The sequence below is a fragment of the Hoplias malabaricus genome, chromosome 3, assembly GCF_029633855.1.
Source record: "Hoplias malabaricus isolate fHopMal1 chromosome 3, fHopMal1.hap1, whole genome shotgun sequence".
NCBI classification, from domain to species: Eukaryota; Metazoa; Chordata; class Actinopteri; order Characiformes; family Erythrinidae; genus Hoplias; species Hoplias malabaricus.
Window position 1 is genome coordinate 44898168 of NC_089802.1, and position 27272 is coordinate 44925439.

Genomic DNA, 27272 nt, shown 5'->3' on the forward strand with positions numbered 1-27272 from the left:
TACGTTTTATAACTGCAGCATAGGTTCTGTTCTGAGCTACAATTTGAATGAACTTTGAACCACAGAGACCATTCAGTACTTCTTAACACACAGTAATTCACAAGTTAACTGAATTCAGAAAGATTATTTGTATCTCTACTTTGGGTGGTATTAGATGGTGTAATAGAATATTTCTATATTTTAAAATAAACAAAGCTGATGCTTGAAGTGGACATTTAGATTGGCGAATCTATATACTTCTTGAGCATAAATTCAATCAAAGCATTCTGCACCAAAACTTATTCAAGCATTAAATAGATATAAGGTAGGTCTTAGAACCAAATGATTCTGCATCTGTTGTTGTAAACATCTGTCTGATATTTTAAAGTATTACTCCAGGCTTTATATTAAACTAATATGCATGTAGCTATTTTTCTGTGTTTCCTGTAGGTTTATATAGTGTACACTACTTTATATACAGTACTATGTACTACACTCCTCAAAGACTGATCTTGAGCAGGGCTTGACTCTGGAAGACCTGGGAGCTACCTATGTTCACTACCTGTTGCATCACCATGCCAACATCTCTTGTTTATTCACTTTACGCTTTTAATTGAGAAACTATTACCACTTCTTATTTTAAAAGCATGTGTACCTTGCAGCACCTTTTACACACAAGTGTGTGTGTGTGTCTGAAAAAGCCACATCTTTCCCATTTTAGTACATAAATAGCATTATCCAATCCAATAAAACCATGAGCAAATATCACAGAGTGTGATCTAGTTATTATATCCTACACTCTGCATTAGTTTATCATCCTTTGTCCCTACACTGATTTGCAAGTGTGACTTTTTTTTGAAGAGCCTTAATTATGTTCATGAGTGGAGTGCCAAATTCCATTAAATAGCCCAGAGAGAGAGAGAGAGATAGAGAGGGGAAGAGTTTTTGAAAAGGACTTTGCTGCCTCTATGCCCGCTGACTTTAACACAGTAAATTCTGATGCAAGCTGAGAATGATAGCTAGAGATATTTGGAGGGAATTGTTATAAAGTCCACCACCGACTTCGTTAGTTGGTATTTTTGTGCGTGTGAGAAGCAGCAGATGAAAAAAGGGCTTTATCTCTTGCAGACAGCCCTGTGTCTCTGACTGAGAGAGCACAAATCACTGTCGCTCCCTCTCACCCCGAAAATAGCCAATTAACATTAAAATGTGCCAGAGAAAACAGAATGCAGAACATCCTACAAAAAAGAGACACACACTAGTCCTTTTGCAGCTTCCATGCTCCCAAATGACCACCACACTGACCAGAACCTGTTACTACTCTGTCTTTATTAATTGCTGGTAATCTATTTGTAGGTTAGAAATGGTTTAAAACGACTGTCCAATAACACACACTATATTAGGCCTTTAAATAACCACAGCTCTGAGAGACAGAGATAAGGAAATATTAAAGAACACTATATCAGTTATATTTAAGCAATTAAAGTAATTAAATTAATTTAGAAAATAGAAAATTGAGTTATTGATATGATAAATATACAGTACACTTTCATACACACACCATGCATTATCATGAATTAATTGTTTACAGGGTGCAAACATATAGGCACTTCCTGCACAACCTCTATTTATTTCCATCTAACATATTGGAAAATATAAGACACACACAATGTAATGTAACTTTTGCACAGAGTTTGTTTTATAGTTTCTGAAATAAAAGTATCAAAGAAACAGTAAGTGTGCTTGGAACTGGGAAATGGTGTGTTCCCTATTGAGGATGTGTCCTAGCTTACACTTAATCAACAATATATTTAATTAAACTGAGTGTTGCCCAAATATTTGCATATGGCTGTATACATACACCAGTCAACCATGACAATATAAACTCCTTGTTTCTACACTGGAAAAACAGAGCAGGTATGGGAGAATGGACAGAGAATGCAGAAATAAGGAGGTGATAATAATGTTAAGATTGATACTGTTGATCAGTGTGCGTAGCTGTTAGTGTTGTGTCCACAGTGTTGTTTATAAGCAATATATAAAAATATAAAAAATCAGGTTCTTATCAGAGCCTCTTACAACAGTGACACTGATGTTTTCCTTTGTTTGCTATAGAAAAATAAAGTATAAGCCAGGATCAACCAGAAAAATCTGTAAATGCACTTGAGTCCCTTTGTCATTGGCTATGAGATCCCAGCCACAGATTAACCTCTGCTTTAAACACGGACGTGCATTCAATGAATTATGCCTTCGGAGAAAAACTACTCATTTTGAATTGTAGCTGAGAATCAGAAACAGAAGAGAAACCGCCAGAGAGCCTTGCTGTGAAAGGGCATATGCTTTGCCTTCCATTTATTCAAAGTGAAGTGACAGGCTTTAGGCCAGAAGCCGTCTGTTGGCCTTTGAAGGAGTGGAGGACGTACCTGCTTCCACGGCTGTCACTGTGATGTTGTGCCAACCCGCCGTCTCTCTGTCCAATATCTTCCCCAGGGTGATCGCACCAGTCACAGCATCAATGTTGAAAATCTGTTCCTGGTCTGTGCTCCGGTCTATTGAATATCTGAACATGTGCACACACACACACACACACACACACAGAGAGAGGCAGGTGTAGATGTCAGTACACATGTACAGGCTCTGGGGGGGGGGGATAATAATAAAATTAAAAAATTATATATATAACTCAAATATTATCAAAGCTATTATATTTGCTTGTTTACCTGTTTAATCTTGTAGAACTCATTTGGGATCTGAACTTTAAATATATAAATAAATAAACAATAACTATAAATTAGTCACTGAGGCTGAGGGATCAGTCCAAATATTTCCTTCCTCACTCATTAATATTTGAAGAGGCATTTCAATAAAACAAAAATAGTTGTATTTCTGTGCCACTTAAGCACCCCCCCACCAGCCTATGTCCATTTAAAAATAACCTGATCTTCAATTGTTTTTTGATATTTAGCAAAAAGTACACTGCAATAATTCCTAAAGAGAGGAATATATATATATATATTCAATATGTACAAATATAAACATAACAATAATAATAATAATACAATTTACAGTGCAGTTAAGGTGTAGGACAAGGAGGACAAGGAGCCAAAACAAATAAATAAATAAATGAATAAATACAGAATAACAGAAGAATGAAAGATTCTGCTAAATGCATTGCCAATAAACGTGTCAAAAGGAATGCGTCAGGCGCGAAAGCTGGGTGTAAATTCCCACTCAGCACGTAAATGTTTATGGGACTTGCTATTAAGACAATGGCACCAAAATTTGACGTGTGTGTGTGTGTGTGTGTGTATATATATATATACACACACACGTGTGTTTTTTTTTTTTTTTCCCCCACCCTCCCTTAAGGCCAGTAGTTGGCTTTAAGGGTGGTGTAAGTGCGGGAGAGAGCCACAAGGCTATGGGCATAGGCCCTGCTTTCATAGCTGAATCCAGTAGAGATGATTAAAGTGCTACCGATGGGCATGGGAGTGGTGCCATTCTGGGGCACGTGCCAAGTAGCAATCCCTGCCACTGCACTGCGCTTTATAACACCTGGAGCACTTTGAGCTCTGTCTCATGCATTTTTAATGGCCATAATTTGCAGTGTGTGTGTGCGTGTGTGTGTGTGTGTGTTTGTCAGAGAGAGAGAGAGAGAGAGACTATGTGGCTTGTCTTGGTCTTTAATTCCCTCAGTGCAGCACCTTTGAGATGCAGCATTGAGCTCGGTGCATCTCTGAGTGTTAATGAGTCCTGAGAAGAGTGAGGTCTATCAGTGTGTTTACAGGGAGAACAGGCTGCAGGCTTTAAGTTCAATTATGATTTTTTTTTCTTTCCCCTCCACTCTGACTTTCTTATTGCCATTTGTCCTTGTTTGAAACTGACCCGTATCTGAGTTTGGAAAAACCTGAATAAATCACATACAGTAATGAAAGAACCTGTGTCTCTGCCTCCACTGATTGAACATATGGTCTATGTGGGTAAAAAATAAGGGCTGTCAACATTTTAAATAACAGCCATGATTAACAACACTTTGTGTAGTTATTCTACACATTCATTTATCCATTTGTCTCCCAGTCTTCTGTAGTTTGCCAAAGGTACAGATACCACTGATGTCAGCAGTGAGTCTTGCTTACTAATCATATTCTGATCATCTTCTGTCATAAACACGTTCGCTTGGGCAGTATTTTAAAATAACTAACAAAATCCAAGTGACCATCTGTGGAACTTGCCATTTAAAGCTGTATTCAAATCAGTTTGCTACAGTAACAAAGTCACAGCAGCTGGCCAATGGAAGCAGTGGAATATATTCTCTAGATTGACAGAGCTCCAGCTACCCTTTAAAATGATGTTCATGATCCAGAACTAAACATCTAAATACAGTGGCTGACCCCAATTATATTTTTGAGGTGGAATGCCAACAAATTCTCCAATGCAACAAAAGGTGACAAACCCTGTTAATACCCACAATACCCTTCAGAAGGATTCAATAAGTGGACAGGTGTCTACAGAGATTAAGTGTATCTTATAGGAGCAGTAGAGTACCTGTTAATAAAATAAAATAAAATAAATAAAGCCTTTTGGAAGTTTTGTCATTGTAAATGGAGCCAGGGCGGCACGATGGCGCAGCAGGTAGTGTTGCAGTCACACAGCTCCAGGGACCTGGAGGTTGTGGGTTTGATTCCCGCTCCGGGTGACTGTCTGTGAGGAGTTGGTGTGTTCTCCCCGTGTCCGCGTGGGTTTCCTCCGGGTGCTCCGGTTTCCTCCCACAGTCCAAAAACACACGTTGGTAGGTGGATTGGCGACTCAAAAGTGTCTGTAGGTGTGAGTGTGTGTGTCTGTGTTGCCCTGTGAAGGACTGGCACCCCCTCCGGTGTGTGTTCCCGCCTTGCACCCAGTGATTCCAGGTAGGCTCTGGACCCACCGCGACCCTGAACTGGATAAGCGCTTACAGATAATGAATGAATGAATAAATGGAGCCATTGTCCAAATAATTTGGATTTTGTTTAATACAAAAAAAAATAAACCATATTATTATAGAAGTAAAAATAATTTAGTAGATGCAACTTTGTCTGCAATCACAGCACAGAGTCTGTGTGTATATGTCTCAATCTCTGCTCAAAATCTGTCAGGATGCCCAGGGATCCAACCAAAAATTCTCAGTGGTCTGAGCCTTGACTCGGCCACTCCAAAACATTCACCTTGTTGTCTTTAAACCAATACGGTGTAGTTTTCTCTCTATGCTTTGGATCAAGGAAAATAAATTTTTTCCCATTAAGTAGTTCTCTCGCTGCTGAATCAGATTATCCTCCAGGATCTTACCCTCTACTTTTACAAGTTTTCCAGGGGCTGATGCTGAGAAGCATCCCCATGCTTTACAGTGGGGATGGTGTTTGTGGTGATGTGCAGTGACTGGTGTCTAAGTCTGATCATCAGACCAACAAACCTTCTTCCAGCTGACGTTGGATAATGATGAATTCATGATCTCAAAAGGGGTGTTCAGGGATGTGGAAATCATTCTTGACCCACCCTGACATATACTTTTCAATAATTTGAGTTGAGTGGTTAGTTTTTTGTCAAGGTATTTAACAGTACTGACGATTCATAAAAGTAATAGATGGACAAAACATCCAAGAGATGAATGTTTGTATAGGCGCCGTAGATACACTGTTACAGACTGAAATGCTGTGGTCATGCTCGGTTCATCAGTCAGTGTCTAACCAGTTCTTCATTGATCAGTTTCTGACCACAGAATTATGATTGGATACTATTTGGATTCTCGACACAGTAGTGACAGGGTGATAGTTGTGTGTTGCTATTAGAAGTGTATCACACACTAATACCTCTGGGTTTTCCGGTGGTCTAATGCCTGGAATCTGGAAAAGTGATGCTGTGCAAAAATGTGATTGACAAACTGCATCATAAATCCTGCTTTAATAGACATATTTTAATCTAATAAAGGGTTCGTTAACTAGCTGATGATTTTAGTCAAGGAGTCAACAGTCATCCTAAAATCACTCTCAACCCTGTGAAATCAAATCCAGTTATTCAAGTCAGCAGAATGGTCTATAAGGTTTAGGACTTACAGTTAACTATACAAATGGGAAAAGAAAAAAATATCCAAAATTATTATTATTTTATAAGAATAAATGTTAATGTTAAATTAACAAACTGCAAATATGTTTTAAAATAGAAGCAAGGGTAATTTTGTTTCTTTATGCCTGCATACACCTGAAGCTAAACAGAGAAGCTGTTGATTTTTATTGCTTACTGTAAGACATTCTGCTTCCTAAACCACATGTAGGTTGTGTGGGCTGATATTTGTTTCAAAGATATTTTAAAGTGCTTTTTAGCAGTGTTAGCCTCATAGCTAAAGTAAAAAAGCCATTTGGACTTGGCTGATAGGGTTAGGAAAAATATTTTATTGCCAAACCATCCCTGTAAACTTTAATCCAGAGACGTATTATCAGAACAGACCTTGTGGAGACACTGACAAGAAAATTGCACTGGAGACGCCTTCAAGGCTTTCAGAGGTCTTAGCAGGCCAGTCATGTCGACCAGCAAACAGCTAAATGGAAGCAACTGACACTGACTTTGCATTCACCTTCAAACTGATTTGTAAATTTGTCAGTGTAGGCAAGAAATAGGAAAAAGATATGGTATCTGAGGAGTTATTAATTCCACCTCTGACATCCTTCACTGCTACTGTAGGTAGGGAAAGTGCTAGAGGCACTGGTAATGGTGAGTTGCAAAAAATTCCAAAATTGTAAGTGTGCTGAGATAACTATGTTTGTTTTCAGTGTTGAGGATGAGAAAAATGATGTTCCTGCTTGCAGTGTCTATTCCTGTGCAGAAATAAATAAATAAACAAAATAATGACTGGCTAAATAAATAAATAAATGAATGAATGAATAACAATGACCAAGAAATTTGGGTTTTAAACAAATATATAAAAAATACTTTTTTCTGATATATAGATTTTTACAAAAATATATTTTTTTCCCATTCATCGCTGATTATTTCAAGCTGAAGATAGTATTTGATTGTGAGGCCAGATAGTTTTTGTTAGATTTGTTCTCAAGCCTTCTTTCGGTGGTCTTTGATGGTATTTTGCCTTTATCTTGAAAAACTGTATCTGTTCTTTCCACTTTAGAAAACAAGTGTTTCACACCTTTCAACAATATTATTTACAGTATTTGTTCATAAAACCATTTAAACTTACTGTTCTGTCAATTTAGGCTTGGCCCATTTATGCTGCATGTGAGTATATCATCACTATCCAAAGTAAAACATGCATCTCTAAAATAGTAACAGGACAAGGAAAAACCTTAATCCTTCAATCGAAGTTAATATAAAAAAAAATCTAAGTAAATTTGGAGCATTTCTATTGCTTCATTCATCAGGAAATTTTCACACACTGTGAAGGACTACTGTGTTCAAATGATGTCGTAAGCTAAACATCCACAAACATGGAGGTGCACATTTTTCCTGGGCCAGCGATGGTATGCATGTGCAGTGTTATGGATCTGTGTGAGGGACAGATGTTAGTGCTAGTAGTGTAAAGTATGTATGTGCATAGTCACTGGCCTTCTCGAAGCATTAGACATTGTCTCCTCCTCTATCTCAGGAACTATATTTCCTCATAAAGACCCACTCTACAAAGCAAATACATCCCTCTCTAAAGAAAGAAAAAGGGACTGAAGAAGGTCATAGATACACATGCATACAATACACTAATACGACAACTTCTCAAGCAGTTCCCAGAGCTCAGTTCATTTGTCGTATCTATAATTTTCTGCATGTGTATAAGCAATAATACATTTCATATTGTAGATGTACTGAAAGGTTACAGAAAACCATGATGGCCAGTTAAAATGGTTATTGGGCAAAGGTTATTCATTTTTCAGTATTTTAGGTAGAAAACAACTAACAAATAAAGTATCCCGGCTTTAGTATTCATTACAGCTTCAATTATTTTTGAAAGATTTGCTTTCAATTTTCCTGTGAAATCTGCAGGGGTATTTTTTTAGGGATGTCCCGATCCGATCACAGCATTGTTTTACTGATATTTATCGGCTTTATTGAGCTTGATCTTAATTCCGATCCTCTGTTTCATCTAGGCATCTAGATTTCTTTCTGACTGTTTGGTCTCGCAGCTCAGATTCAGAGCTGGAGCGTGAGGGCACGTGATTAGGGTCGATCAACCATCCCGTATTTGGACACCAAATGCTGTTTTGGACCCATATGGGACGTATTTTATCCTGTATTTTTGAGTTGTGACTGATAAGACCATAATTAGTTTGAGACACGCTGCTCTCCCTCAGTCGTCGGAGGGGCTGATACTCCATAGCTCCTAAACAGAGAATGTGATTCTTATAGGTCGTCACTTTTATTAAGCCAATAAGCAGCCAGTGCTGCAGCCAATGGAGTCACAGTTCCTCCTACAGGGGTTAGTTTTGCGGCTGTGCTGAGAGAATCAGGTCAGCGCTGAAAAATATGTAGCATGGTGTCTTGAAGAAACTACTCAACATCTGTGATGACAAAGCTGACTGACTTTTAGAATCAAAGTAACTCTTTATACATAAAAATTATATCAGATGATTTCATTCATTCATTCATTATCTGTAAGCGCTTATCCAGTTCAGGGTCGCAGTGGTTCCAGAGCCTACCTGGAATGATTGGGCGCAAGGCGGGAATACACCCTGGAGGGGGCGCCAGTCCTTCACAGGGCAACACACACATTCACTCACACACTCACATCTACAGACACTTTTGAGTCACTAATCCACCCACCAACGTGTGTTTTTGGACTGTGGGAGGAAACCGGTGCACCCGGAGGAAACCCACGCGGACACGGGGAGAACACACCAAACTCCCCACAGACAGTCACCCGGAGCGGGAATCGAACCCTCAAACTCCAGGTCCCTGGAGCTGTGTGACTGCGACACTACCTGCTGCACCACCGTGCTGCCCTCAGATGATTTCGTATAAGGTTAAAAATAATATTAAATTATTTATATGAGCTGTTTGTAAAGACTCTATTTGTTTCTTTTGTTATGTTTTGTTTTAAAAAAAGCAGCAGATACACTGGGGTGATTTTAATACCTATAATGTACTTTAAGTGTGCACTGTGTAACAGTACTATGTAGGAAAACTTAAATAGCAAATTGGGACACTATCCACAGATACTCGATATTACAAGACTTGGATCGGGGGCAAAAAAATAAAACTTGATTGGGACATCACTAGTATTTCTCCATGCTTTGGGTAAACACTTCAAAACATGCTGTTTTAAGTCTGGAAGGATGAAATAGTTTTCCATTTTGTGTGTAAAGTCAATCTACAATTCAATTTCAGTGAAGTTTACAACCTTAACAACAATATTATGAAAAAATCAAAATCAGTTTTAAATTCTTAACATTAAACTTGGGATTATAACTATAACACGACGCAGATAGTGAACTAAATATTAGTGAAATTTACCTGACAGGGACATTATCCATATCTGGATCCTTGGCAGTGACTATTCCCACCAGGGCCCCTTGCTTGGCATCCTCTTGTACTTCCATAATGGCACCTGCTGGCGGGAAGAAGATCGGGGGCTCGTCTGTGTCAGAGACACTGACCCTGACGATGGTCTGGTCCCGGAATGAACCCAGGTCCACGAAACGAGGGTCCACGTGCTTATTGACTGCCTCCACCACCACATTATGGGTACGCTTCTTTTCAAAGTCCAGAGGCTGCAAGAAGCACATTGGAAAAGAGGAAAAACAACAAATGGTGCTTTGTTCAAGCTTTACACTTTCAGGGTCAACAGCAAAGGTTGAGCATTCTGTCATATCTTGGAAGTTAGAGGGACATACAGGAAGGCAAAGTGTCTATTTCCTGGAAAGTACATCTTGTTCATCTGCCTCCCACAGCCCGAGTTATCAGAGGGTGCTCAGATGAGCAGAACGCATGAGTCAGCCAACAAAGTGAGTTAGCAAGGCCTTTGTGACAGGAAGTGACACGTTGGAGTTGTCTACCTTTTTGATGGTGATGACAGCCTCCTGAGTGTCTCCATCAGTGGAGACTCTGAACAGCTCTCCTCCTTCCTCGTCTTTGATCAGGTAGCTCATGTCCGTGTTCTCACCCATGTCAGCGTCTGTGGCGATCACCCGGCCCACTGACGTCCCCACGGACGCCCCTTCAGACACGGAGAACTGATACATCTCTGAGGGAATGAATGTGGCGAGGGGAGGGAGAAGGGGAAGAGAGATGGATAGATGGAGTAAGGTTTTGTGTTGTAAATACAGTAGGCCTTCACATCCGTTGAGCTATGCATGTGCTCTTGGCACACCATTGGTCAATTTATGAATGTAATGCTTCAGGGACATTATGATTCAGGATGTGGAACTCGCAGCCTGTATACAGCCGTTTCTAATCCCACAGCACACCGCACTAGCCAGAAGTCATTACTGGGATTTAGTTCGAAATACAGCCCTTTTGGCTTGGCCTGAAGCGATGCATTATGTAATTACAGCATTATAGGAACATTATGTAGGGAACACAAACGCATTGACCAATATGGGGAAAGAACAGAAGATTCCTGTATGGTGGGTAACAAAAAAAAAAAGCTTCATAAAATGAATTAAAGCACTGATTTCCTGAAAGAGATGCTCATGGTGGATTATTGTCCATGACACCACTATAGTTTATAATGCTTTGTTAGTTTTAGTAAACAGATTAAGCAAAAAGAGCACCTCCCTGTGGCTCTGCTTTTTTCAGTGCTACTATTATCATTCCTTACAGAAACCACAGCAACAGAAAATAGTATTAGTCCTTTGTAACTGCATTTACATCAAAACTGTAAAGGTGCTTCTGCCATCAAAGACGCAACCTGCGAGATCACTCTGACCGACAGCACAGCACTTTAGGCTGACTGGATTAGATGGTGAGGGAGAGGGGGTGAGACTGGACTAAATGTGGGCTTGTGTGGTTAAGAGGAGAGTGGAGTGGAAAGGAAACAGGAGGGCCATTGAGCTGAAGAAGAAAAGAGGCACCAGGGAGCGTGAGCCTGACTCTCACGCTCTCCTCTCTGTAATAAATCTAATGTTGTAATGCCTCACGGAGGAAAGAAAAGAGCCAAAGAAACAACATAGGAAATGGCTTGGAAAAAAATAAATAAAGAAGTACCCGTGTCCCTCAAATTTAATATGTTTGTGCGTGCTCCTTTCTTCTCTGCTCTTTTTATTCCGTCTCTTTCTGAAGGGAGCTGCTAGACGCGTGCACACACACACACACACACACACACACAGCCATACATACCCCTAGTGTTCCCCTGACATAAACTATATTAAAAGCTTCACCCACCAGGTCCTCACTGATACGTAAGCATCGAGACAAAGTGCTTTTCATTTGTCTGTGACCGGGCTCTCTCAGAATCCCTGCTATTTCAAAGCCAGACTCCAGCGTGTACTGCTCTACAGAGTGCTTTGTAGGCCAGGCACACAGGGTGTGTTTGTGATGGCTGTATACACAAGACTGATGGGCTCCAGCAAAAGACCTTTGGAACTGACGACGAGGCCCAGGCTTCACTTACTCAATCAGCCGCTCTAAATGGATCAAGCTGCTCGATACATAGCAAACAGCATAAGACACTCTTTCACACTGTAGTAGCTTTTCACTTGGCAGCGATGCAGCAGTTACAGTCTGCTCTGTCTCGAGAGCTGCCAGTGCAGACAGCGGAGTGCTGTACGTATTTGGCGAGTAAAAGTACGTTTTCTCCTCCTATCTTACCCTTTGAAGTGTATATCCTTGACATTAGCAAATTAAACTAATGTTTCAAAATGTTCATCAGCAAACTGTTTTAATAGAAATCTTTGAATCTAAACTTGGTGTATATTGGAAATACTTTAAAAACATCTGCACTTGGGTTAAGACGACCTTTTTTTAAAATAGGTTTAATATACCTACATATATAGATATATACACTGGGTGAGTCCAAAGTCACCGGACTCCCTTTTACTTCAGAAATGAAAGGGAAAATTACATATTGTAATATCTCAGTATGTAATGGGTGAGGGAGTCTATCTTTCATGCCATGTGCGACTCTACCAGACATCTTCTGACATTTAGTCCCTAATCACTACTGTGAATTTGACAATGATGGGTTAAAATACAGGGGTAACATTTTGCTGTACTGTTGTACAATAACCATTGTACAACCATTGTACAAAAAAGCTCACTTTAAACTTATAAATATTTTAAAAAATTATAATAGCATGGTGCCCCAGGATTTCAGTGCCAGGGGTTTGATCCTAACATCTGTGAGAAGTGTGTTCTCCCCAAATCTCCATAGGTTTCTTCCATCAATCCAAGAACATGCTGCTAGATTGAGTGACTGTGCGAAACTTTCCACATGTGAGTGACTGGATGAGTGACACACCAATACTAACTTACCACTGCATTTTTAATATCGTTGCTGTCGGAACACAATGCTATCTCACATATGCAAACTGTAAAAACTGCTGTTGAAATGGATGTTAAAGACTTTCAGAGCATCTCTTTGGTATTTATCTAATCTCAACTTAACAGTGCAAAATATTACTGGCATTAACAATGAATGGAAAAGGTAAAATTCAATGACTTATAAAAGTTGTAAAAAAACAGCCATTAATCCCAGTGCTAGTGCCTTGTTCATTTTGTACAAACCCATTTAAAGTGTAATATCAACATTTAATTTCATCTTATCAGTTAGCACTTCACTACTTCCTAATGCAAATGTAGGTAATACGCCCATAAGTCCCTTAAGTCCCAGTCTACAAACCACGCTTCAGTGAGCCAAGTCTTGATAGTTATTTTAGGGTTACATCCAAATCTCATTCAGAGCATTTGTCTTCCATTGCCTTAAGGGTGAATTTTTTGGCACTATCGCCGCATTGCATAGGCCAGCTGCTGATCAGAGTCAACAGCCTGTGATAAACTGTCATTCTGTGGAAGAAAAGTAAATGAGAGTCATGCCTTCTAATAAAATAACAAACATAAACATTGTACAACACACAATGAAATGTTTTGTCTATATTTAACTAATAAATCTCAGTGACAACAAGCATGCACACACACACACACACACACACACCCAGGGACCAATTGGGTGTTAGTGTTCTTGCTCAGTGCTCCTCAGCTGTGGATGTTGAGGGAGGACACCCTACTTCCTTCACCCCCATCAACCCTAATTTCCCTCCGATCACAGGATCGAACCAGTGACCTTCAGATCCCGTGCTTTCTTCTCTAACTTCTAGACCATGGCTGCAGAACTGGGATGTCTCCTTTCCCTCTCCTTGAAGAACACAGCATATATCATTTGTATCTGATAACATAATCTGATATTCGTCACAGACGCCGATTTAAATATTTTTGCTCATGAATTTGTTAGGGTTTTCTTATATCGAACAGGAAGCTTTGTGTCCAGACCTTCAGAAGACAGAGTCACAGAAAGGGCAGCCCTAATGGCATGTGTCTGTTTTAAGGCAATCTTAATGCCCACTCACTCTGAGGGAAGCGTGGAGGGTTGTCATTAACGTCCGTGATCACTATGGTCACCGTGGTGGAGCCAGAGAGACCGCCCATTTGGCCTGCCATGTCTGTTGCCTTGACAACCAGTTCGTAACGGTCCTGCGTCTCCCGATCAAGATCTGCCACGGCTGTTCGAATCACTCCTGGAGGGAGAAGAGGAGAGAGGGAGAGTGGGAGAGATGGGACGAGAGATAAAGAGAAAGCAGCAGGGAAAGGTCATATTAGCCACTTCCAGGCAGAGTAATGCTGAGCATATTCAGCATCAAAGAGAGAACTATCAGTTCCATTTAAGACAATGATTGGATATAAGTGCAGATGTAGTGGGTTAAAATTCTTGTTCAAATTATTATGGATACCATTTTGTCCATGCTCATGATCATGCCGCTTCAAGATTATAATAGACACTTGAAAACGTAGGAAGGACTAAGGACAATATACTGGAAAATGGCAGCATAGTTCACATGGGTCACATGGCGAATATCCATCTATTTGCTGTAATCGGACAACTTTCCATAATTTATTTCATCACTGTATACTTCTCACAGTTAATTTTTATTATTTTATTGTCCATGCTATTTTACTTACATATCTAACATTCAAGAACTATTGACCACTGAAATCATACACAATCCTGTGAAACTATTAGTATTTACAGTAATTTATCTTCCCAATGTGTGATGCTTGTTTAAAAGTATATATATATACTTACAATAAAAACAATTAAAAAACAACAACTGTAAAGTACTACAAATTTAAGCAGTAGATGTGTTGTGAGTGTGAAGAAAAATGTTGGTTTCCACATATTCTCCTTGATCACATGGATTTGTTAAATCTAAATCACATGTGATTTAACATAATGAAAGTCTTTATTCATCTATTAAAAAATTGAGTTAGAACTAAGTACCAAGTACTGAGTACTGCTCAGATAAATAGACTTTTCTTACGTGCTTAAACCTTTGGCACAGTACTGAACATAAAAGTGACATATTCCCTCTAACTTGAGGTCTTAGTGAAATATGAATAGGCTTTGCTCAAAACACCACAAACAGCACAGCAGCGTTCTGCCCCTGTCAACAGCCGTGTTCAGAATGACCGGTGTCATCACCTGTTCCTTTACATCTGAATGAGCCACAGCTCAGTTCAGCACGAGAGTCCAGGAGTGAGGAGCAAAACCTCTGGATTTTAGTAATTCTCACTCAGTTCTTTTTCAGTTCCGTCCTCTTTTCTCCATATTTCTTTCATTTCTCCTCTACGCACACACGGTTCGCTAAATTTAAATCCATTCTAAAGGAATGTATTTATGCTACACTCCTACTCCTGTCACATTCTCCTACATATCAACTCAAACTACCAGCAAGGTTAATGTCATTATAAAGTAACGTAAGTAACAAGCTACAACACAAAGCCCACACACTGATCCTCTTGTTGTCATGTCAGTGCTGTATATTTTCTGGCTGGCAAAATATACGCGGACATAATCTAGTCAAACCAACAGCTGATGTTGTGTCCTCATTCAGGCCTCGTCCACGGGTATCTGGATATGTTAAAAACATAATTTACATAATGAAAATTCAGACAATTTTATGCGCATCTTCAAAGTATCATTGTCAAGACAAAGAAGCAGAGAACGTAAAAGCACTCAAAAACTTTTGTTTTTCGTTCTTTAATATTTTCATTTTAATTTCTCACTCCTTGTCTGTCTCTCTCACGCCCTAAATCTCTCTCTCTCTCTCTGTCTGTCTCTCTCACACACACTAATGTAAATAGAGCTGTGCAGCTCACAGTTTGACGGTAGCTTTTTCCAAAACTCAGCCACACTGCCAATGCTTTTCAAAGTTTTCAAAAAAAAAAAAAAATCTCTACCTTGTAGAGTGTTTTAGAAAACCTCAGTTTTCAGTGACCAAGCGTTTCCAGGGACTCCCAGACTGATGTTACCATGGGTTCATGGTAAGAAGTGGAATGGAATCTGTGACGTGTGTTGTTACTCTATGACGTTACATTCGGTTTCAATGTTTACAGCAAGCTGTGTACTGGAATGTGGATCTGCCCTGATGATCCCATGTCTGAGTAAGAGAATGGCATCATTATCAGGCTCAATACCTAAGCCAGGTCCCTCAAACACCTCCATCTTCTAATGATAACCTCCCCTGGTAAAACTACCCCAGGAGAAACAGTGATTTAGTGGATAAAGGAATTGTCAAGTGAAATTTAACTAGTTATTAATTAAACATGAAAATTAAGCAGTTTCAAAAAAATCTCGTGACTCAAGCCAAGGCAGAAATAAACCACAGATCAGAGTAGATTTAGCCTTGAAATACCAGAGCTTTTTTGTTCAGTTTTTAAGGAACTGAGTCCTAGAGAACAGACTTTGCTGTGCTCTTAATGGTTTCTGAAGGAGACTCAGTCCCTCTCACTCTGCCAATTTGCAGAGATAGAAGCCACGAAGACCTGAAGAGGTATCAATCCCCTCTAAGTGCATTCAGCTGTCCTACAGTGCCCTGTAAGTAGTAGATTCCGGAGATGCAGATAGCAAATAGCAGGTTTGGCAGCAAACTTTGAAAGAACTTATGTTTTATATTTTCTCTCCCTTAAATATAACCCCTTATGATATGTGCATAACCACGTAGACTACCCAGAGTGTACAGCATACAGAACTGAGTACAGCCCGGTTAAATATGAATAAAATGTTCTGAAATTACATATTTCATGTCAGTATTTACTATTTATTTATTACAAAACAATTAAAAAAATGTTTTTGTTAAAATGTCTGCATAAAAATTTGCATAAAACAACTCACTTTTGAAAAGACATTGTTTAGAAGACTGCGAATAAGTGAAGGGCTTTCACAGATTATTGTGTTATTTATAAATACATATAGAAAAAATGAATGCTGTCAACATTAATGTGTTAACACAATAAATCGGAAACCTTTAACACATTATATTTTTGTTGCACAAACTGTACAATTTATATTTATATTATAGAGCCTAGTGACATATCATTTTTATTAAACGATGTAACCACAGTGTTGCTAGGGTTGAGTTCAGAAGGTAGGTTAAATTATGAATGGCTTCATCTAAAGAGTTTGTTATACACAGCAGAAACCAGAAACTTCCTTTGGAAAAAAAAAGGAAAAAAAAAACGAATACTAAAAAGAAATACTAAAGTTTTAAGTTGTAATTAATCATAGAATGTTGCTGTGATTAACTCGATTTAAGAATTTGTAGAAATTAACTGCAAGCGTTCTTGTATAGCTCTGTTACAGAACAACAATAAAACATCAGAGAGGGAAAACTCTCCTCACAATTCATATGCATTTGTATGACCCTCTTTTATTCCTAACGATCCAATCATGGTTTCTATGACAACAGTGACATCACTCAGCAGTGGTTAGTTTATTGACTTGTTCTCATCTAAAGCCATTTATAAATGGACAAAGTAAGCTAACATCTTGTCCAAAAACTATAGGCGTTTTCAAAATGAATTTGTTCAAAGAATTGCAAAGTCAAAAGTGAAAACCACTCATTTAAGGTTGAATGATCTGAATAATATGCATTCAGTCTTGCTCATCCAAACTCTCTGGACCTTTAGCTCTGTGGATATTTGGTAAGTGGTCCTCTCTAAGATTCATACTGGACTAATACTGCTATAGAAGTCATCAGTATATCTGAAATCTCCAGACAGGTATTCTGCCATTTTTCTTTTTTTTTTAGTTTACAGATGATTTTTTTCAGCCACTCTTGGTTGCAGGAGTGCTCGTTTTTTCTGTTCAATTACACAATTTAAAAATAATCTAAGGAGTTTTACCATACTTATGCTGTATTTTTCTTCTTTAAAAAAATCTAGTGTGCTTTTCCCCATGTGTATGGGATCATTGCCATTCCTTTATATCCAAGCTTCTTGAGAGATGGGATAATCTTTACATAGTGTTATAATGTATGCACTAGCATTAATGATGGCATCCCTCATACAGCTCATACAACCCCTGCCTTAAAAACACACAACCTCTCGAATGTTTGACAACTGTCATTGTAGTGGTCTTGATCAGATACGTGTCAACAATGCTGAACCCCGTTGAGAATCTCCAGATGCATTTTCTCACATGCTTACATTTTGGGACTACTCAATAGGAGGGTGTTGTTGTGCTCTGCATCAATGACACTTTGCGCCCTTGTTTCTTTTTTTTTTTTTTTTGGCAAACCTTAAACTTCTAGTTTGTACCCACCTATTAGTAGTGGTTTCCTTTTATATGAATGATTTCTGCAATGTCCAGCACACTGTCGGGGCACTCCGTAAGTGGCAGGGATCTATCCAAGTTTGGACTTTATAAGACATATTTGGAAGTGTTTCTTTGCACAAATAAAGGATATGTCTGAGAACCATTGGGGGAAAATAGAAGACTTGTTTAAAGTTTACAAAACCATCTCTAAAGAATTGAGAAAGAATACTCTAACCTACCCTCAGATGTGTATTCTGTTTATAAATGGAGGAAACTGAAGACTTTGTTACCTTCCTGAGGAGTGGTTGGCCAAGAGCAAGATCCTAGTCCAAAAGATTGCAAAGCAACTCCAGCTAAAAGTCCACAATAAACAACCACCTTGTACATAGCATGACAAAGGAGAAAACAGCTGCTTTCAACAAGAATATTGCCACCCTTCTGTAGTTTGCTAATGATCACATGGACACTTCAGAACCCTACTGGAAAAATGTTCTGTGGATGAATGAGACCAAAAGTAAACTTTCTGGTTTAAACAATAAGCACAATATCTGAAGAAAGAAAATACTACATTCCAACATAAGGGCCTTAAATATCTGTGGAAAATCGTGTGATTGCAGTATCATGACTCTGGACCAGAACCTCTTTCTATCAAATGGAGAATGCATTATATATACAGATATATATAGATATATAGATATACCAATACATTCTAAAAATAAAAATATAAGACATCTTTCCACTAACTGAAGAGAATATGAGTCATGAGGTATGACAACAAATTAAGTACAAAAGTTCTGTCAAAGAGTGATTTAAAAAATAATAAAGGTAATGCTTTGTAATATACCAAGTCAATGTACTGACATTAGTCCAGTAGAAGTATTGTGGAAGGACATGAAACAAAGTGTTCATTTTTGGAAACCCACCACAGACCCTGAGCTGAAGCTGTTCTGTGTGGAGATGTGGGATTAACTCGTCTGAGCCACTGTGCAGGAATGGTCAGTTACAAGGCCTGTTTAGCTGATTGCTGCACAAGGACACTTTACATATACTTTCTGCTAACATCTTTACTGATAAGTTCCTCAATATATAAATAAACCGGAACTTCATATTTTGGTTTTGTATATTATATTTCACTCCATTAATCAGTCTTCTGACTGTCTGGTTATACAGAAGAAGCTAGCATTGCTTAATAATATGTCATCAGTGGAAAAAAAAATTAAAAACACTAAATGGCTGAACATTAATGAATGTCACTCCACGTTTCTTCTGAAATGAAGGGCAGTAATACATACTTTGTCCTTTTTTGCTTCAGTTAGATGTACATTTCTTGGAAGGTTTTACACAAGATTTTGGGAGATAACTTAGTGATGTGGGTTGATATCATGGATATTACATAGTGTACCATCACTCTAGATGAAACAGTTCCACAGCCCTGTGGCTGGTTGAATTTAGGTTTGTGTGCCAAAGCAGGACAAAAGCTGCGAATACAGCATACAGTGGCAGGATAAGTGGGTGTGGTTATTTGGGTTTCCATCCCTTTCTATGTTCCCTTTACATTACCGTCTATGTAAAATAGATAAAAAAGGTGAACTTTTATTTCTGAAGGAGTGGCTATAGTTACAAGACATTTTAAAATATGTTTGAATGTACATTTACCATGGTTATGTGTATTATTATTATTATTATTATTATTATTATTATTAAATGTACACATTCTTAAAACAAAGAGAAACCATGCAAGCCTAGTTTTGCCGGACCGCCATTAGCCATTGTCATAGAGGTGTTTGTGGCATTTCAAAAAACAGGAAAGCCCAAAATACATGCCCTTGTCAGTGGAAGGTCTGGAGAAGCTTGGGTGCTTCATATCAATGTCTTTGTTTACAATAATAACAAGTAATAAACTATAAAATTAGTTTATTATATGTTTCTGAACATTTCTAAAACCAAGCACCTTAACATTTTATCAACCATGTATTCTGTACTTGATAAATGAACAGGGCATCGCTGGGAACTAGATATTTATAACTGACTTACATTTCTCTAAGGGTCCGACTTTTAACACGGTGCTGTAACAAATTCAGAGCCTTGTTTATTTTGAGTAAGACCTCACTCTGGTGTTCTTTAATAATCCAGAGATTTTGTCCATTTTCATGTAAAGTTAAACAAAAAGCAGTGCAGATGTAATGTTCTCGTCAGAAAGTCAGTAACGGTGAGATGTGTCCATTTATTCGTGTCGTTATAGGGACAGACAAGATTTCTGTTTGTTAAATATATAGTAGAAAACAAAAGGCTGTGTCACAGAAACATTCTCCAAGCATAAAGAAGAGACTATGATAAATATTACCTCAACAACGTTCAACACATTTCTGTTCGAGGCTCCAGTAAAACTCAGTGGTGGATGGTGGACCTACAGCGCTGAAGCAGCACGAGTGTGTTCCAATTCAGCTCTCAACTCTCTGACCCCTTGAACATGCATTTTTATGTCCTACAAAAGGTACTTGTCCAGAGAAAAGAGGACCTCTGGTCACCGAATGTTTCCAAATTTAGTTCACGAATTGGAATGTGAAATATGGCTGAACTAACAACAGACGGTGTAGTGGCGCCACCTTAAGTTCTCTCTGTGAAATACGGCTGAATTAACAGTTCCTACTCTCACATGCGCATTTCAACATTAGGTGTCAGTCAATAAGTGCATATGCCCCTTCTAGGCCGAGATCTCACATTTAAGAAATGGCAAGAAAATAATATAAATATAATACCATCTAAAAATAAACGAATAAAAAAATAAAGAACATTTTACATATATATCATAGAGTCTTAGAGTAGAACGGCTGACCTGGGATCAGTTTACGCCTTTAGCATTGTAAGGTATAATTGTATTATATGGATATAGAGGATCAGTGTATCAGTGTTCTCACTGTGAGCTGCTAAATAAATGTGGGCCAACGAGAGCAAAAAATAGTAGGCTGCATCTTTGCCTTGGGTACATGAGCTTTTCTTTTAGTTCCCCTAGAGAAGCTGAAACAAAATAGCTATCAAACACTGGGAAAAGTGATGAATTTAATATCTGTGTCTAAAAATACAGACAAAACATAACACAACCATCTGTTCAATGTACAATTTACAACCTAATAGATGCTCTGCATAGTGGAAATAGCTTTCAATAACTGTCTTCTGTAAGAGTGGGTCTCTGTTTTTATCTGTTTTTCTGTCTGTCGTTTTTCTTACACACAACTGTGTGACTGCCTGCAAAGAACTGATAGCCAAAGGCAATGTTTGTGTGGCACAGCACATCTCTACCCAGAGTTCAGTGGTGGGACACCACAACTGCTGCTGTCAGGCAGAAAGCACATCAAAAATAGGCAGAATTCACTTCCCTCAAACAAGATGAGAGTGGGTGAAGCCAGAGCCAGGACCGATCACTTGCAAATGCTGAATTTAGATTCAGATAGTAAATGTTCCATCTGGAAGACACATGAAAATACTTTATACTTTAGATATACTTTTTTATATATATATATATATATATATTGGTGGCAGCTATGTATTAATTATGGGGTCCTTTTGCAAATCTTAAATTCATATTTACATGCATTTCATCTCCATATGTTTAATATCAAACTATATCAACTATTCAGAAACATATGGAGATGAAGTACATTTAAAAGTGAATTTAAATAGATTTGCAAAAGTCCAGAGGGTTAAACTGGTAGCTTTACACTGGGTTTAGGTCCTTCTCCATATTCTGACCAAAGTTCAAGAAGATCTGTGCGTTCATAAATCATTCCTGATGATTCCTGATATTCAAGCAAATTAATGACATAAACATGAAAGAAGAAAAACGTCTGCTTTGCAGTGTTCAAACATCACCGACTCTCTCTGGACACAGCCTGCTTATCTAGCCTGCACCTTCTAATGAATGACACAGATCAATGAAAACAGACAGAGTTGAACGATTTTTAATGACTTGGGGATGTTAATGGGGTCACTGCTAAAGAGCACTGTCTGCTGAAGCCTATGACCTCTGACTTGCACTATACTATGTCCTGTCAACCTCTAACCATTTTAACAATAGGTATTTGTAAGAGTTTAAAGTCTGCAGGCTGGCATCGCTTAGCCACAGCCATTTATCATCTGTGGCACTCAGACTGACCAAATCAAGGCCCACAGCCCCTGTAAAAGAAATCATTAAAAGTTTAGCACTGTTTCTCTAGGGGGATATTTTGAGGCAACAAAAGCTCACATGTGTGTGGAAGATTAGAGGGAAGGCAGTACTGGTGAAAGAAAGGAGAATTGTGTATCTGCTTTGGCTGGCTTTGAATCACAGTCTGAAAAAAGAAGAAAAAATTATATATATATATAAAGTAGTGCATTATGGACTTTGTTATTGTCTTTCCATTCCCTTGCAAGAATAATGTGGCTGAAAATAAGCTGCTGAAAAAAAAACAACCTCTCTGCACTGTGCAAATGTAGAATCTGCACTTTATCACATCACCTTAAAAACCTCACATTCCCTCGCATTTTTTACATAAAATATATAACAGTAGTTTATAGTATGTTTCAAAATATGTCAATCACGCCCTGCTCCATATATGAAAACTAGGCCATTTCTCAATTATATTTCTGTGCACTGCCCCAAGAACAACACATTTACATGTGTTTGCTGATTAGGATAATTCGGTTTGGTTCCATAAACTCAAGCATGAGGCAGAATACAGGACAACCAGTTAGAACAGGGGGCATATACATATACTAGTCTTAAACACACAGTGACCACTACACAGAGGTTGGAACTGGGCTGTGTAAAAATAAATATGTAAACCCACACAGATGTTCAAATTGACTCTAACAAATACATACAAGCATTTAAGGCAATGGGCCATTTAAATTAGAATGGGAAAAAAATTTAAATGGTTGCGTATAGACAAATAAACTAATAAATATCCCAACTCCTGGTAAAGCTGTACACTTGTTAAATGGGTAACTTGCCATAATCTTCCATGGTCTTCACTAAGCTTGTTGTACCAACCTTATTAACTGTCTGTTTGTTGAGGCTGTGGGTAAGGGGTGAAGCAGTGCTGTGTTTGTCTAGGTTTTACAGAGAAGAACATGTGAACATTTGCTGTGATTTCAACAAAAGGCAATCAGCCCACTCACTACATCAGATTCACACTGGTAGGCTGCAGCACACAGATGATGCAGGGTTTTAAGCTACAGTTTATGTTCATGAAAAGCATTTCCACAGAATCTGTCCAATTTGGTCCAAGAATAGAGCTCGGAAACATGCTCAAAATACTGTGATACATATTTTTGTAAAATAAATTAAACTAAAATGGGACAAATATTAAGAGAAAACGGGAAGCACTTAATTACTAACTAGCATTCACACAGTCACACCATGCAGCACGTATGTACTGATCAGGTGTATATAATACACATACACACACATTGTCCATTTTAAATGAGCTACATACCAAGTACTGACAATAAGAATGGTAACCTAGATCCGTTCAACCAGTTGCTTTCTGCACTCTGTTCAAGTAAAAGGTTGCTAGCGCATAAACGATAGTAAACGCAGTGTGGACACATTAAGCAAAATGTCATTATAGATTTACAATGTTAAACCTGAAGATATAAGAATAAGCTTAGTCTGCACAGGGATATAACACTGCCACACTGTACTTCTAATTCCAGCCTGTTCAATTCTAGTTATCACATGCTCTTTGTGACAGATTATGGTCTTATTGGTTATTTTCCCAAGATGCTTTAAAGAAAATCTTCTCTAAGGCTAATGCTAAGCCTTTCAATTAATGTCTAATGCTAGGCATTAGGAAATGGGCAGTGAGAAAGTAAGATGACAGACGAATATGAAACATGGAGAAAAAAAAAAAAAGCTTCATTAAGCACAAGGCTCAGAAGAGTGGGCTGAAAATCACTTTGAGTAGGTGAGAGTTATTGTAGCAGCTGCAAGTCTGGCAGTGAGAGCAGAGAGCTTATCAGTCTCCAGTCTGAGTCCTTACCAGTCTGTCTGTCCACTGTGAAGAACTTCTCTCCGTCCAAAACACTGTACACTATCCGAGCACTGCTGCCGTACGTCGGGTCATCGGCATCTGAAGCCATCACCTTCATTACGGAAGTACCTACGGAAACAGAATTAATGAGTTACTTGATGAGTTCAAATGCAACTGATAACCAAGCTTCAGACACAGATGGGTACTGTCATGGCAAATGCTGCAAATAGGTATAAGTGTTGACCAAGATCCCAGTCTCCTGGTCAAAGTAATGAGAAGCTGTAGGGATCGTAATGTTAGAGTCACTATTTAGCATGGAGTTAAAATGCTAAGCCAAAGTGCTGCACTACAGTGTTGTAGTTAGTAAGGTCTGGCAAAGCTTGGTGTTATGTGAACTTTAGCTCAGTTGTATCCCACACACACATACAAACATGCATACACACAAAAAAGTCATCCAGTGCAGACTCACAATTCTAATGAGTGTGCGGACAACTCTTTGATCTGCTTTTGATACTGGATGGTGATTAAATTTGCCTTAAATAAGGCCACCACTCTGGGTGGTGATGCTGATGTGGTGGTGGTGTGTTAATGTGTGTTGTGCTGGTATGGGTGGATCAGACACAGCAGTGCTGCTGGAGTTTTTAAAATACAGTAGAACTACCATCCAGTGATGGTTCAGTGCTCTTCAGTCACATTAAACACATCTACAGTGTTTACATCTACATCTTCCCTTTTGCTTGGACAGGTTAGAGATATTACACTCAGTTTTGTTTTTCCCCCCATTTTACTATAGTGACCTGTCCCACAGGCACAATAAATATAACACTAACATTTGGAAGAACTGCTAGGATGACAGTTGAAAATGACAAAACTCTGATTTTTAAGAGACAGTGCTTGACAGAGAAAACTCGACTCCATTGTTGCTGTAGCTGAATTCAGAGCCAGTGCCAGGGCCAGAGATACATAGATAGAGTCTGTGTTTATTTTGTTACAGTTTGAGTATTTTGGAGTAAGGTCCTGCTGAGCTTGTTAACAGTGAAGTAAAGTAGACCATGCGCCTTGTGTTGCATTGAACACAGCCCAAGAAAACACAGATACAAACAGCATTTTCCAGGTTTTATTTCCCAATTCACAATAAAAAAAACAGACTTGTCTGGTTCACTATTATTTTATTTTTTTTTTTTCCTCATCGAGAACAATATAACACGCTATTAACAAACCATTCAGTTTCACTGCATCATAAAGCTTTATTTGAAGCTCTGGAGCTTCTTTTGCTCAACACATCCATGAACACTGTCACGGTTTGCGCTGAAGGACCTAATACACGGCTTTTAGCTGGGAACATACTTTTCTGGGAAGAAATTTATGTTGGTGGGAAGGTGCCAAACGGTTCCACATTAGGTTCACGGACAGGAACCAAACCAGTTCCACATTGGCAGAGAAGGGCAACAGTCTTTGCTGTGGGTAAGTGATGCATGGCAGCAGTGGCTGCCTACATAGATTGAGCTCACCTGGGCTCGCAGGCTTTAATACCCAGAGTTTTGTAAATGGAAGAGGAAATCAGTATTTTGTTGTGTAAATAGGGAAGATATATATAAAAAAAAGTACGTAAAATTCATTCATTCATTGTCTATAACTGTATCCAGTTCAGGATCACTGTGGGTCCGGAGCCTACCCGGAATCACTGGGCACAAGGCAGGAAGAACCCACATTCACACATTCACTTACACTGGGAAACATTTGAGTCGCCAATCCACCTACCAACGTGTGTTTTTGGACCGTGGAGGGGGAAACTACAGCCCACGGAGAGAACACACCAAACTCCTCACAGACAGACACACAGACCCGGAGTGGGACTTGAACTCACCACCTTCAGGTCCCTGGAGCTGTGTGACTGTGACACCACCTGCTGCACCACTGTGCCCTGAGTTAAGATAAAATATTTTAACTTAAGAATGGGACATCCTGGTGCTATTTTATTTCATTTTACTTCAATAGAAGTAGGAAATGAATAAACTGTCTTCTGTATTTTAAAGGTAACTCAAAAGAACAAGTGAAGGAATGCTCTGGGCCTTTAACAACAGCTTAATGTAAACAGACTGTGGGGGCAAATGTCAAGAAAGGTTGAAATCCCCTGAATTAGAAGAGAAAACAGTTCAGACTCTTCCTTAAACAAAAAAAAAACTAAAATAAACATAAATGTCTAGTTAGCACCAATTCATTTGTGTTAAAGACAGCTTTGTTGGTTTGTGAGTGAATTTATTCATTGCTGTCTTTTTTTCTTTGAGTTGTCTGGGTGCGTGCCTCAGCAAGCCCCAGGCTCCTGGAGCAAAGCACATATTTACATTTAGTCACACGTTTTAACTAAAGCAAAGCCTCAAGCCTGTAAAGCTTAATGGCCCAGAGTCTTGTGGGAAGAAGGGAAGAAAGAGGGGAGCATGCTGCTCGTTTAAAAAAAAAAAAAAAAAAAGCTTTTCGTCATGTGGAGGGTAGGAGATAAATAGCTGCTCTGTTCATGGATGTGGAGCAAGAGTGGCACTCAAGGACACAGCGGAGGGCTCTACCTGGGGGCGCCTGGTCAGCAGGTAATTGCTGACAGCTGGTGGTGTCCGAGAAAGGTCAGCATCGCGGGCTCTCTCCCAGAGACCTGTCATGCTACTGTCCAGCCACACAATAGTGCTATGCTAATTAGGTTAATTAAAGGGAAGTGTCAGAGTCCTGTTTGTCTCCTGTCACCAGAGAGGCTCCCGAGGGTAGAACGGAGAACAGGACATTGTTTTAACATTAGAGTCAGTGAACCGTTTTTTTCGCCTCACTCTGCCAGTCTGATCTGGAGGTGTGGTGGCTTTCTCTTCTCCTGCTGCCAGACTGCTGCTCCTCAGACTTGATTTCCCATTAAAAGACTAAACTGTGAAGCCCAACACTGTAAACATCAAACGCTCCATTGAAACGCTGAGGGGTGTTAAAATATGTCAGCTTCTATTATACACATACCTCTTTCAAGTTCAGACTCACTCAAGTAGTTTGCCTAATAGGGATTTTGGGCATAAATATTGGCATATTTACAAAATAATCACAGAAAACTTTCAGTATTCAGTATTCAGTAACGTGTTTCAGCAGAAGATCCTCCACATTTTATGGCACACATTTACATTTTTGTTGACACTCCTCTAGAAATGGAGGGTATCAGTAAGTACAAGTAATTTATTTCCTATTGCTGCAGTAGCGGTCTCTACTACACACACACACACACACACACTGTATTCGCCCCTTGCCCTGCATTTTACTGTCTGACAAACACACACACACACAATGCTTGTCCCTCGACCTGATGTTCAGCAGTGTGTGTGTGTGTGTGTGTGTATGTTAGTGGTGGCTCCGCTGAACTGCAGGGCAAGGGGGAAGGTACTGTGTGTGAATGGCATGGATGGTGTGAGTGTCAGACAGTGAACTGTAGAACGAGGGGCGAGTAATGTCTATGTGGGTGTCAGTGGCGGATGCTGGTC

At 39.0% G+C, this 27272-nt stretch overlaps 1 protein-coding gene across 4 annotated transcripts in view; it reads right to left on the reverse strand.

Annotated features, from left to right (window-relative positions):
* LOC136691564 (cadherin-22-like) overlaps nt 1–27272 on the reverse strand; it is a 216445-nt gene that overhangs the window by 37262 nt on the left and 151911 nt on the right. For all 4 annotated transcript variants that reach the window (XM_066664137.1, XM_066664140.1, XM_066664142.1 and 1 more), the window contains 5 exons: nt 23776–23895; nt 13512–13679; nt 10005–10192; nt 9463–9719; nt 2403–2539 (listed from right to left, as the gene is read on the reverse strand). In XM_066664137.1, coding sequence (XP_066520234.1) covers nt 2403–2539; nt 9463–9719; nt 10005–10192; nt 13512–13679; nt 23776–23895 — 870 coding nt within the window. The remainder of the gene's footprint in view (nt 1–2402; nt 2540–9462; nt 9720–10004; nt 10193–13511; nt 13680–23775; nt 23896–27272) is intronic.